The 13,227-nt window shown below is 41.9% G+C and overlaps 1 protein-coding gene across 1 annotated transcript in view; it reads right to left on the bottom strand.

Annotated features, from left to right (window-relative positions):
- Window positions 1–683: 683 nt before the first annotated feature.
- cdh13 (cadherin 13, H-cadherin (heart)) overlaps window positions 684–13,227 on the bottom strand; it is a 340,354-nt gene continuing 327,810 nt past the window's right edge. Inside the window, exon 15 of the mRNA XM_047596634.1 lies at window positions 684–2,416. Coding sequence (XP_047452590.1) covers window positions 2,409–2,416 — 8 coding nt within the window. The 3' untranslated portion in view covers window positions 684–2,408. The remainder of the gene's footprint in view (window positions 2,417–13,227) is intronic.

Here is a 13,227-nt window from a genome sequence, read left to right as displayed (position 1 = left end):
AAATGCTGCTAATCTCCATGCTCAACTCTCACATTTTGCCACTCAGTAGCTGTAACCACGGAGACCTCAAGAAGAATATAAGAATTATATTATTATCATTACACTAGAAAATTATTTAAGAGCCGCTTCTATCAACATTTCAATTACCTGACAAGAACGGGCCAAACAAATTTGGATTTTGTCCGTTTTTGAGGTATTCGGCAGAATTAGCCTCGTAGATCTCAGTTTAGCTTTGCTAACCACAAGCGCCTCTACTTTCCTCTTTTATCTTTTGTCAATCTACAATTTTCATGATCTGTCTGATTGGTACAGTCAAAAACACGGCAATAATTTACCATTTTCCACAATCTACTTCAGTTCGTGCACTTTGTTTACCTTGCCAGTGCCTCCAACATGGCGACTTCCAGATTGATGATGCACTGATGACATGAAACCCTCCATCGCGGCTGAGGCCAGGTATTGCAATGACAAGTATTCTGTTGACTAAACTCCTAGAATCGAGTGTAGTGCTGAGGCGTCTGGTAAGTCAGACCACACCAGATGGCAGTGGTCAGATATTCCAAATTTGAAAAAAATACACAATTCATAAGATTTACACATGACTTATACGGTAAACTGGTACACAAATCCTTTCGCAAGAGATCAAAAAGTCTTTCGGGAAACACACAATCTGCAACATTGTGGGAATTTTCAGTAACGGCTTTATTAAATTAGTGCAAAAGACAGACATAACTCATTCAAAATGTCATATTTTTCTTTAAGGTGGTCTTCCAAACGAACCCACACACGCTAAGTTCTTCAAGATGAGCCGAGAGGAGGAGAAACACAAAAAAAAAGCAAAACTATCCACCAAAACCACCTTTGTTTTCTTCTTACACATCTTCTTGTGACCCTAATGAGAGATGGCTGGAGAGGGCAGAACAAAAAAGTGATAGGAGACAAAGAAAATAATAATTAACCTAATCACAAGTGCAGTCATCAAAACTAAGACTCCTGGTTCTGCAATTAATCACAGATTTTTTTTTTCTTTTTTTAAAAAAAAAAAAACAACAACAAAAGAAACGATGTTACAGTAAAATAGTCAACACATCAATAGCATTAGAAATAGTGTCTAGAATCCACAGGGGGGGAAAAAAAAGGAGAAGTTTATTTACTCACTGTGTGGGTGACCAAAGAACTTGCAATCAAAGTACATAAGTTAATCAATACTGTATATTTATACAATGGTAAAAAATAAAATATTTATATCATAGTACTTTTTTTTATTTTATTTTTTTTAGGGTTTACACCGTTACTATAAAGATATACTGTTTTCCACTCCATGACAACTAATGCAATAAAAACAGAAGCAAATCGAAGAAACGACTCCAGAGAGTTTCCGACTTTGAAGGCTTATGGCTACCACCTTGTCCTAAAAGACCACAACCACTGCAGACAAAGGAAACAGGCTTTGTTCTCTCCGCTTAAAGAGGGAAACAAGATCAAACACAGTCTGTGACGAGAAAAGAAAGGAACACATCAAAAAAAAGTCGATGTTCTTCTCCCACCACCCCCCCGACCAGGACGGTAGCTCAGCCTTTGCAGTGTTCTCTGGCCTAGCGAGAGACAGGGAGGTCAATAGACAGACGGGGGGGAGGAGGAGATGGGGAAGGCTGATAGATAGCGGGACGATGTCTATGCGTGGAGAGGGTGGAGGAGGGAAGAGATGGAGCCAAGGGACGAAAGACAACAGAGGAAGCTGTGAGAGGAAAAGAAAGCTAGGGAAATCCAAGAAAGCTAAGTGGCTTGAGAGGAACCGGAGAGGGTGGTGGAGCCTGGAGGCTTAAGGTGTGGTTCGATACGAAATAGATTTCTAGCCTTTGTTGTGTTACAATATCAATATACATGTTGTTTCAAGTATCTTCTGTGGATGGGGCGTGATGCCATAAATGTTGCCAACGCTCAGCATTTGCCTGCAAGTGCAATACCCAGGGGCCGAAAATGGAGTACGGCGAAAACTCTAAGAGAGAAATGGAATAATCAGCGGTGGGTGAAGTGGAGGATAGAGAGGACAGATGGAGGTAAATGTCAAGAAAAAAAATGGGATGAGAGAAGAGTGAAGCCGGGGAGGACATAAGCAACAAGGAGAGCGAAGATGAAGAGAAGGAGGCGACGGCAGCAGATAAGTGAGAAGTGGGAAAAAAAAAAAAAAAAGATAAGGAAGAAAACGCTGAGTGGTGTTATACAGCAGTTGTGCCGGTGGGGGTTCGTGTACATTTTCGTGTTTGATTTGTCGTGGCGAGAAGAGGAGTTCTTCTCGCGTCTTCTTCTTCTTCTTCTTCTTCTCACATAAGCCTTGGTTGCATGAGGGAGATAAGTCGTTGCTTTTCAGTGTTGCAAAACGGACTACGGGAGGTGTTCGGCAGAATCTACAGGCCTGGTGGGAGGAGAGATAAAAGAGAGGAGAAAAAGGGGAAGTGAGAAAAGAGAAGAGAAGTGAACTGTGTGCGAGGAAAGAAAAAGAAAGAAAAAAAATACAGCAAAGTCAAGGTCATCTGTGAACCGGATCAACTGCAATCAATTACCCGGGACAAGTGATGGTATCGCCTCATTAAAGATTCAGTAAGGACAGAACAGAGAAGTTATAATTGTTCACTCTTGGGTCAACTTCAGCCAACGGGCAGCCACGTAATTGGCTTTAATGTGAGGTTCCATACTGAAACTCTGTCGGCGTGCAGCTTCTTCAGCGGTCCGGACGGTTCAATCGATGCGTCTGATCACAAGCAACTCGGGCAAAGTTAGAGCGCGGGTACGGAGCTTTTGATTTTTCGCTTTTGATTGCCGTGCCATTAGGAGACACTTTCTGCAGTGGATGCAGTTCAGATTAATTGGCTACTGATGTGTGCTTGAATAATACTTCAAATTTGATGATGAATAGACGAGTGTATGGTACTGAGGACACTCCTGGATAATAAAAAAAAAAAAAATGTATATATTAAAGTATCCTGGCTTCTACTAATTTCTAATCACTATATCTTATTTCTGATAAGAGAATCTGCTTCAGTTCATGCAGCGTAATAATGATGACGTTGTTCTCCCTGCTGTGGTTTGAGAATCTAAGAAAAACAAGTGTAGAGTAGGGCCGGGTATGTTCTCTGGTAATGTGACAGTTTGTCTCATCAGTCTGGTACAATTGCTTCCAATGAGCTAGCTTTAATACAACACACACAAACACACATGTAGTTCTCACACACACACACACACACACACACACGCATAAATACACACACACACACGCGCCCGCTGCGGCATGAAATGTGAGAGTTTATTGATTGCCTCTCTGCCAGCCATCTCCTCCCTCCCTGCTCTTTATTCCTGACATGTTTAGAGACAGCCGAGCATTTAAGAGGAAACCCTCCTCGCTCCTGTTTGCCATTCCACTCACATCCTTTACCCATCAGCCTTTTTACATGTTCTCTGATATGTCTTTATTGCAACAATATCCCGAAACCGCACTGAGCCTCGCTACCTCAGTTTTTTTGTCGCTGCGAGTTCAAGAGAATGTCACCGAGCCTGTGCTGTTATTCTGCACGCTTCGCAATAACGCTCGTCGGGTTGCACAAACGCTCCGCAAATCTCCTCCTTATTAAATTAAATTGAAACCGAGTGAGAAGTTAAATAAATACTGAACTTGCCGCACTGACAAATGTACTTTCAGCTTTCGTACCACTCTCCTAATCCACTTTTTGGATTCATAAGAAGCCCACGTTTAAAGAATGGATTCCCAGGTTCTTAAAGTAAATTTGCACAGCCTGCTGTGATGGAGATAAGCTGCTAACTAGCCTACATTTAGAGAAAAGTAATGGAGGGGATGACTCACAGATTTTGTCTCACTCCTAATGAAATGTAATTTCTGAAGTTCATACCGAGGTAATAAATCAATATGCATGAAATTTCTATGGGATGAAACTACGGTTAGCATAAAGCAATGGTTAGCATAAAGTTAGCATAACTTCACTGTCCTAACACAACTTCTTAAATCTTTGGTAAATGTTAATGATGTATTAAGTAATTCTGACTGAGTTAAGAACTTAAAGCATTAATGTTCTTTATGAACTTAGCAAACCAAGAAAATGATTGATGAATGGGCTAGCTAGTGTCCATTTCAAGATACTATCTAATCAAATAAAAAATAACATTTAATATTTATAAGTGCTTGCCTTTATCACACTGAGATTGATTTTTATCTCATTATGTGCCTGGTATCTTCAAGTTTAATTAGCCTCTGGAGGATTTGTAGCTAAGAAAGTTAGCTAGGTACAGATGTTTTAGATACACTTCACCTCACTGCACAGTTTTTTCATTTTTCTTTATTTTGACCAAGAGGAATTGATCAGATGTACCGTGAGCATTTAGTCGTACTTAACGGGCTTACCTATAAGCCTTGCGTTTTTACGGCTAATCCTGCGAAATGTGGTGTAAAACAACAAATTTGGAGGTGGCAATTTGTCATAGCTAGAGTTTTCTTTCCAAAGCGTTCACTGTTTTAGGCTTTATTTGTTTCCATTGAGAGGGTTTGAGTGGGCTGCATAGCTGCCCTCACACCTCTTGTGTGCTTTGTCTAATAAGTGGGCAGTCAGACCAAGTGATCATGCGTTTTGGCTGGTGACATGCCAATAGTATTTTCTCTCTCTTTGCGGCTACGATACTGGAGAGCAGTCACGGGGAATCTGTGTCATAATTTTCCAGACACTGTAAAATGAAATGGGCTATACACTATACACAAAAATAATGAAGTGAAGGAAGCATGCCTAAATGGAGGTGAATAAATAATAGGGGAGATAGTATATGCAGAGGCTGGGGATGACTTATTATTTTATTTATTTATTTATTTCGCATCGCAAATGCCCCGAAAGGGAAACAAAAAGTGGGAAACACTCAAAGGAACTGACGGTTCAGAAATGAGACGTTCGCTAAAATAATGAGACTCAGGAACTCCCGGATACGGAAGAGACAATTCTCCGCCTCTGGCTAAAAAGTCAAGACGTCAACATGGAAATACGCTGCTGCATCAATTCAACCTCAGCTCCGACACAGACAAACTATGAAGTCATACGTCAGAAATGGAGGGAAGACAGAATTAGATAGGAAGCGATGAATTGAATATAATCGCCATACCGGATATCGGCTTTGTAATGTATGAGGCACGTTATGTTACAGTGAGCAGAATCAGCTATAATAACACACGTATGGGTTTCTTAATAATTCCTGTCCACTGATCAGGCGTAACATTATGACCACCTTCCTAATATTGTGTAGGTTTTCTCCATTACAGTTGAGACTCATCAGAGAACGGACATGGGCCTTCTGAGAGTGTCCTGTGGTGTCTGGCAACAGAATGGGAGGGGGATTTGGTTCCTGTGAGTTGAGGGGAGGGGCCTCTGTGGATCAGACTTGTTCCAGAGCCACAGATACTTGATCAATTTGGGATGTGAATTTGGAGGTCACGTCAACACCTGCAGATCTTCATGTTTTTTTTAGGTAGCTCAGGAGGTCGTCCAATACCCGAAAGGTTGGCTGTTCAATTCCGTCCTATCCCTAGTCTGTCTGTTGTGTCCCTGCGCAAGAAACTTAACCTACCTTGCCCCCAGGTGTATGTTCCCTGGTGTATGCTTGTGAATGAGTGATATTTGGTGGTGGTGGGACAGGCCGTTGGTGCAAATTGGCAGCCATGTTTCCGTCACTCTGCCCCACGGCAGCTGTAGTTTACCAGGACCAGGATGTGACAAATGCATTCAATTTTAAGCGTTTTAAGCATCTAAAAATGGAAAAGTGCAATATAAAACCAATGCATTATTATTATTATTATTATTATTATTACTAATGAACTGTTTTTGAGTGTATGCCTCTGTCAGGCTGCATCCTGCTGGGGACGGCTCCCACTCCACAGCAATGACACTCCATCAAGGAGTGTCATTAACAGGCTTACCTTATCTATACCTACCATACTCTATCAAGTGAGTGTCATTGCTGTGGGGTGTGGGTGTCTGGTCTGGTCTAAGTGGGTGCTACATGTCTAAGAAACATCCACACAAATGACAGGTCCAAACGTTTCCCAGCAGGACACTGAACTGTCACAAGCTGGTCAATGCTTTTTATTTCTCCTGCCAGTGGTTTTAATGTTGTGGCTGAACGGTGCAAGTGTGACATTTTTGGCATGCAGCATAATGTTCTCACATTTGTATCCTGCTTGGAAATGCTCCCAAAATACATTTCATGCGTATATATACACAGTATAAACAATATTTTCTGTCACTCCCCGTTCGAACGCAACATGAAAAACACAAACTCATGCGTCAGAAAGGGAATATTTTCATTCCTCGACACTGGTGACTACATTTTGGCTCGCACGTCCCTTCACCATGTACGTAAATGACCTATTCTTGTACCACCACAGCCATTTACTGATGTTGACTTATCTTTCCGTCTCCACTTATTGCCAGTCTCCCTGGGTAAAAGCGTCAGCTTAAAGCGTAAAATGTAAATTTAACAAGCTGTGGGAAGCGAAGGGGGAATTGGGACACTGGAGGGAACAGTAACCTGTTTTCCAGCCTTTCTAATTGCTGAGAGGAGACAAGGGCGACAGTTGATTAGCCCAGGTATGTCACGGCTGCTCGACGGAAACAGAGGCATAGCAGCATGAAGGAAGGAACATTACAGAGGAAGACAGAGAATCTGTCAGTGTATTACACTGACTATCATGAAAGTTAATACGCCATACCAGTGTACAGGATTTAGAGAGGAATGAGCCACACATTTTTGGTGAACTGGACTGCACTCATATTTTACACAAGCACAATAAAAACAACGATTTATGAGAAACTTATTTATACATTTACTACTGCCTGGTGAGTCAGAATTCTTCAGGTTTTCATTAAATCAAGCCCAGGTTTGGATCACCATTTTCTGAACATTAACCACTGAATGCATTTACATTCTGTAGCTGCCTGTCTATACAGCATTTCCATTGTTAATGGCCATCATTCCTGCCGCTGACTGGGACATTTCCTTCACTAGCGTGAAGCATTAAATCCAATCACTGGCTGCATGTGCGGTGATTGCGAAAGGACAATTATTTATATTAACCAGTGGGTTTTTGTTGCTGTGTAAATGGATACATAATCTCTCATCCTTTGTATTTATGAAGTAGCAGCTGCTGGAAGAATGTTTGCAGGAATTGTAGTACTGAGCTTGACCTGTTTTTGAACAGTACCAGGACCCAAGACGTTCAACCACAGACTGTATATAAATATGGACAACATCTCCACTTCCTTGCAGTGGTCAAACTGCCGCTATTTTCCCAGGGAAATGGATGGCAGCATCTTGTGACTTTGGAGCCAGAGTCTGAGCAGGACGGTCCGTGAGCTGCAATATCGATGACCAGACTCACTTGGTTTTCATTTAATTAATACTGCGCTCTGCTCTACCTCCACCAGTTAGAAGGAAATGATAGATTATACCTGTACTTATTTATTTATTTGTTCTTTCCAACTCTCATGGTCCTACAGGACCGCTTAACAGAGCGGTTGGCATGGCAACTTGTAGTGATCGTGATGTAACATCCTGTTTCTATAGCGTCAAATAACAATCTAAGAAAATTTATCAGAAAAATCGATACTTGAGAATGCATCTGAAATATATTGACTATCTAAAATGACTGAAACTATCTTTGGAAAAAATCTTTGAGTATTTGTGTATTTTAGTTTTTATATTTGGGCCAAGTCACATTTACTTACATAGAGGAGGTGGCGCTTGTGACCTGTACTGCAGCCAGTCGCCAGGGGGAGCTCTATTTGCTTTGGCTTCACTTTTGCGGCATGTTTAACATCTGTAACAGACTCTATATAACTAATAATATAAGCTTAACTAGAGGAAAGAAAAGTTGATTAATAATCTAAAGATTTTTCTGAAAATTCCCAAACCATTTGATTTAAATGCCAGTAAAACCTGTCAGATGCGCTGTCCTACAAAGAAAACTAGGATAAATATTGTCAACCTATATTGGAAATCACCAGTGAGAAAGGTTTCTTCAAGAGTTTCAAAACTGCTGAAATCACATAGTTAGAGTTCACATTTGCATTACCTCATCTGGAATATAAATGTTTAAATACATTTCAATAATACATATTTTTGCTAGCTTGAGATTTGGGACCAGAAAGTCCCCGCACGCCCTTGTATAACTGTTTAACAGATGTAGCAACAAATGTAGCAACAAATCATTTATAATACATGAGTGAAACATGAGTGCAGTCTAATGCAACAGCTTCACACTTATGAGCAATTTATTAAGCCTTTAAGGGTGACTTGCTAATGATCAACAAATAATTTATGCATCTTTTTGGAACTTTTTGGGTTCCCACTGTGTGCAGCTCACATGTTAATATAAGGTAAATATGTAGATTATTATCTGCAAACAATAACATTCTATATTTATTAATGGAATAAAAGTCATTACTCAAAGTCAGTGCCTAATTAAGGTCTCTAGACATGTGTTTTTGTTCAGTTAGAGCTAGGGTTGGGAAAAAAATATCGATGTGGCAATATACTGCGATATTCTTTCTTCCACACCACTTTATCTGCATTTAATATTTCTCAGCGAAGTATGTAGAATATTGCAATATATCGCAATATCATAACATCGCAATAATGTATCGTATCGTGACTCAAGCATCATGATACATATCGTATCGTGAAATCTAGTCAGAGCCCAGCCAGTTATGAAGCAGTGCACATCTTCAACCACCCCCCCTCGTGTGTCTTTTCAAATCTCAGTCCAAAGATCAAAACCCCTTCACAGCTTGATCTGGAGGCAGAAACAACTGTTTCACGATACACATCACTCTGGCACAAGGTCTCTTCAAAGGAGGCTGCGGAAAAAGTCATATTTTTACAAGAGTAAATAAGCCCCTAAACATCCTGTCTCTCTAGCTGGGAGGGGGATTAGTGTAGAGCTCGAGAGGGAAGAGGAGAAGTGGCTGTCAGAACGAAGCGAGGGATCAGACTGGAGGAAAAGCGTGGACTAAAACCCCCGGGAGGATGGAGGTAAATTAGTGGCATCTGGGCTGGGAGTTATTTGTTGTGTTTAATGGTAAACGCCGTGTTTTTAACCACACTCTCTTTCTTGCCTTCGCTCTCAGAATTACAGTATTACTCTTTCTGAACCTACAGAGGAGCAAACAGGAGCAGCAGTTCACTGCACTGCATTAACAGCAGTCAGGTCTGCGGCTGAAGCCGGTAATCCTGGAAGGAAATGATTGCACAATGCAGTTTGGGGTCTCTAAATCGAGCACATACAGGGCATATTAGAGCAGTGTAGGATGAAATGAGTGTGCGCATGCGAGAGTTCAAGAGCGTCAGCATCTGTCTCCCTAAAGATTTTCATTTCATCACCTGATTTCCCATATGCCAGTTTCCCATATTGTGATGATGTGGGGAGCGGGGGGTACCCTATATTTACATGCACTGTATATTGGTCAACATACTGCTTCCAAACTGGAATGCCATTGTATTTGTGCAACAATGAGGACATGCTGCTTGGGGAAAATGCATGTATTTGTACAGTTCACGTGTACACTGATAGGGGGCAGTGTGGTCATCTGTGTTGCCACCTGTATTTCAAGCTAAAATGGAGCATTCCTCCTTAAAATTACTTATAGAATTAGGAATCCTTCTTATGACTACCTGTGTTTGTGTGTGTGTGTGTGTGTGTGTGTGTGTATATACATGTCTGCAGCATATGCATATTGACTGTAACTAGCTTCCTCAATTAGGTGGAGCAAGAGATTTACCATGCCAGACCTGAATCTTTCAGGCATTTTCCCACAACAGGGCTGTAATTGTTCCCTGCCTTATCATTATCTCTGTGCATGTGCAAATATGTCTCAAATATATCTCAAAAGGAAGTTTACAACGGTAAGGAGTGGAAAGCAGGCTCCTGCAAAGCTCTGGGTTTTATCTGCCAATCCTGCAACAGCAAACAAAGGTCTCTTAAGCATTTCGAGACAGAGTGTATGCTGGAACTCTGCACACGCAGACGCACTCTCATCCTCCCTCCCTCTGTGTCCTGCAGGGTTACATACATTATTTAAGGGTCTGAAAAGCAACCCCAGTTGAGCATCACACGGCAGAGAGCAAGGACAGAAAGAGAAGTTGGGCGGTGCTACAGAGCTCAGGGGCGGCGGAGGAGTCTTCGGAAAGGCTGGATGGAGAGGTGTGATCAGCAGACAGCACACAGCACAGGTCACCGCCATGTTAATAAGCACGCTTCAGAACACACACATCATTTAAAGTAGTTTTGCATCCGGCATACCCACGCAACAAGAGCACATCTGTCAGTGAAGGGCAGGTGATGCAGCTTTCCTCTCTCTCTCTCTCTTTTTTTTTTGGTCTCTATCGAGTCTGTTCGTCTAATAATATTGTACCAGTTAAAACCTTCCAGGCTCTTAGTAATCCACTCTTTCTCCTGAGAACCAGTGCAAAAAAACAATGATACACAGAATCCATCGTTCAATGTAACTTCACATCAAATCTGAATAAACCCCATTTTCAGTTTCACACTCCATAGGTACATTCACGCACCGTCTGTCACTCCTGTGCTCACATCAGGAGGCTTTCATGCATCTCTTTTTTCCCCCTCCCCCTGATATGACACATTCATCGTGGAGGTGTAATGTCAAAAAAAAAAGAAAACATAAAGAAATAATTATGAATTTGGAGATTTATTATTCCGACAACTTAAACTTTCTTTATCTTTCTCTGCAGCGACAATGAACATGTGTACCTCCACTCCATTGAGCTTCACTGTGCAGAATAATGTCTGAACATACAATTACATGAATCAGTCTTAAGGGGAACGTCACTGTACTCTTCTTTAATCCCCTCAGTTTACACAAGCGTGACATGGAAACCTTAAGTCCTCTAAGTACCGCACCGCTGAGCCTGCGTTCACTTCTTCTGGCTTTGCAGTGTAATGCCTCACTGTAGCTGTGTTTGTTTGATCTCTATTTATACTGACAAATCTCGCCAATGATTATTCTGACAGATGCCATTTTTAAACCACAGCGCACCTGGACGACTGGCGCGGGAAAAGTCAGAGAGAAGCACGTTGCGCTGCTTTGACAGCTGGAAATTGTGATCTGTCACATTTTCAAAACCGCTGCATATTTATCGGGGTTTTAATAAGCAATTTAGACATTTATTGGGTAGTTATTAATTTATTTTTTTACCTGGTTTACACTAATATCCAGTCGAAATGACGTTTATAGAAATTATGCTATTTTATTTGATGTAGCAAGGAAGGATTTTATTTATTTTTTCAGTAATTGTTGTTGTTTTTCTTTTTTTCTCTCTTTTTTTTAACTGGAACAGTTGATTAAAGTAAGAATGCAGGTTTTGCTTAAATGCTAATGACGTCTGCCACAATTTTCTGTAGATACTGCAACAAAAAATAGTTCCCTTGAGTGTTTGGGGTAAAAACAGATGATTGGCAACATCTTGGCAGTAAAAAAAACAGATGGCAGTATCTCCTTGTAATGTTTACTGAACATTGCATTGTGCACTGATCAGGCATAACATTATGACCACCTCCCTGATATTGTGTATGTCTCCAAAACCGCTGTGACTCATCAGAGAATGGACACGGGCCTTCTGAGGGCGTCCTGTGGTGTCTGTGAACAGGTTGCTGTTAGTGAGGAGCCTTTGGCTATGGGGTGGGGGCGCCTGGTCTGGTCTAAAAGTTTCTTCTCCAGTCATTGCCTATACAGCGACTGCTGTATAGGCTTTATTTTACTGGGAGTGAATTTTAATTTTATGAATGTAACATTTATGGGACATGCTTGGCTGTGTGAGACGTCAGGCGAAGGGAAATACAGCTGCACGGAGAGAGAGAGGAATTAAGAAAGCTGTCCCGCTGGCCCTGCAGACTGCACGCCTGGTGCCTGGTGCCTGGTGGGCAAAAACTGAACAAAAGTGGAAGAGTTTAATCTTCACACCTTTATTCTCTCGTCTTCTTCTCCCATCCTTCCCCTCTGGCTCTCATTCATTTTTCTTCCCCTCATCTCTATCCTGCGAAGGTCAGAGTTCAGCTCGGAGATAAGGGAATTGAAACAGGATCCTCTCTGCCTCTCTGTCAGCCTATCTGACTACACACTGCAGCGATCAGTCCCCTCTATCTGTCCCCCAGCACAGGTCTCTGTGATGAGCTCGAGCAGGAGTCATCTCTCTGAGCGTGTGTGAGAGTGTGTGTGTGTGTGTGTGTGTCCTCATCGTCTGAATTGGTGGAACCTCTGTTCCTCAACTGTAATACAGTCTGAGTTTCCCTACCGACACTCACCCTGTCCTTGTTTCCTCTCTCTTTCCGTTATCTCCAACCTCCAGTTCCAGGGTAACTCCGTTCGCCGGCGCGTCCGCGCAAAAATGCTTCAGTCCAAGTGAATGGCATGCGTTCACAGTCGCCCGAACAGGCATGCGAAGAACGCGTTGCCGGGAGCAGCTATTTGGTTAATGAATGTCACTGTCTATCACCGCACTATTTACAGTAGAATAATGAATGCTACTGTCGTTCAGAGTAAAAGGACATCTGGAGAGCAGACTTTTTCCTAATGTTATCTTGGCATGTCAACCAATTATCAGGCTTTCTAGTTCAGACACCCGCTGCTGCTGCCATGGAAACCGAAGATAACAAAAATTTCCAAAAAAAAAAAAAAGGAGAGCATGAATAACTATCATGAGCCAGGAGCTAAGATGCTCTCAACATCAGAGCCATAAAACTTTCTGAGAGGAGGCCGCCCCGTTCGCCAGCGCTGACGCAGCATCAGCTCCTCCTCATGCATGATTAGTGTGTCGCGGTGCACCTGCAACTTATAATCCGTCAATGCCGGACTGGAGCTGGGCGCTTACGGCGCCTCTCGCAGTGTGTTGTAATTTAATACTTTCAGTCCTGTGAATCATAAGTTTCGGCGGAAAAATTCGGGCGACTGAGTGCGCAGAACTAAATCATTAGAGAACGAGATGATGAGTTCTTCAAGGCGAAAGCTTCTCACAAAGCCTTCCGACACACAGCACAGTCATCTGCTACGGATGAGTGTTTGGTAAAAACAAAAAAAAAAAAAAAAGAAAGAAATGTGTGCATCAATAGACGGATTGATCTATACCCAGGGGAAGATCAATGGGTCATGCTAGGAGCTGTGA

This window comes from Mugil cephalus, chromosome 10 (assembly GCF_022458985.1).
Source record: "Mugil cephalus isolate CIBA_MC_2020 chromosome 10, CIBA_Mcephalus_1.1, whole genome shotgun sequence".
NCBI lineage: Eukaryota > Metazoa > Chordata > Actinopteri > Mugiliformes > Mugilidae > Mugil > Mugil cephalus.
This window is presented reverse-complemented; position numbering and strand designations above follow the sequence as displayed.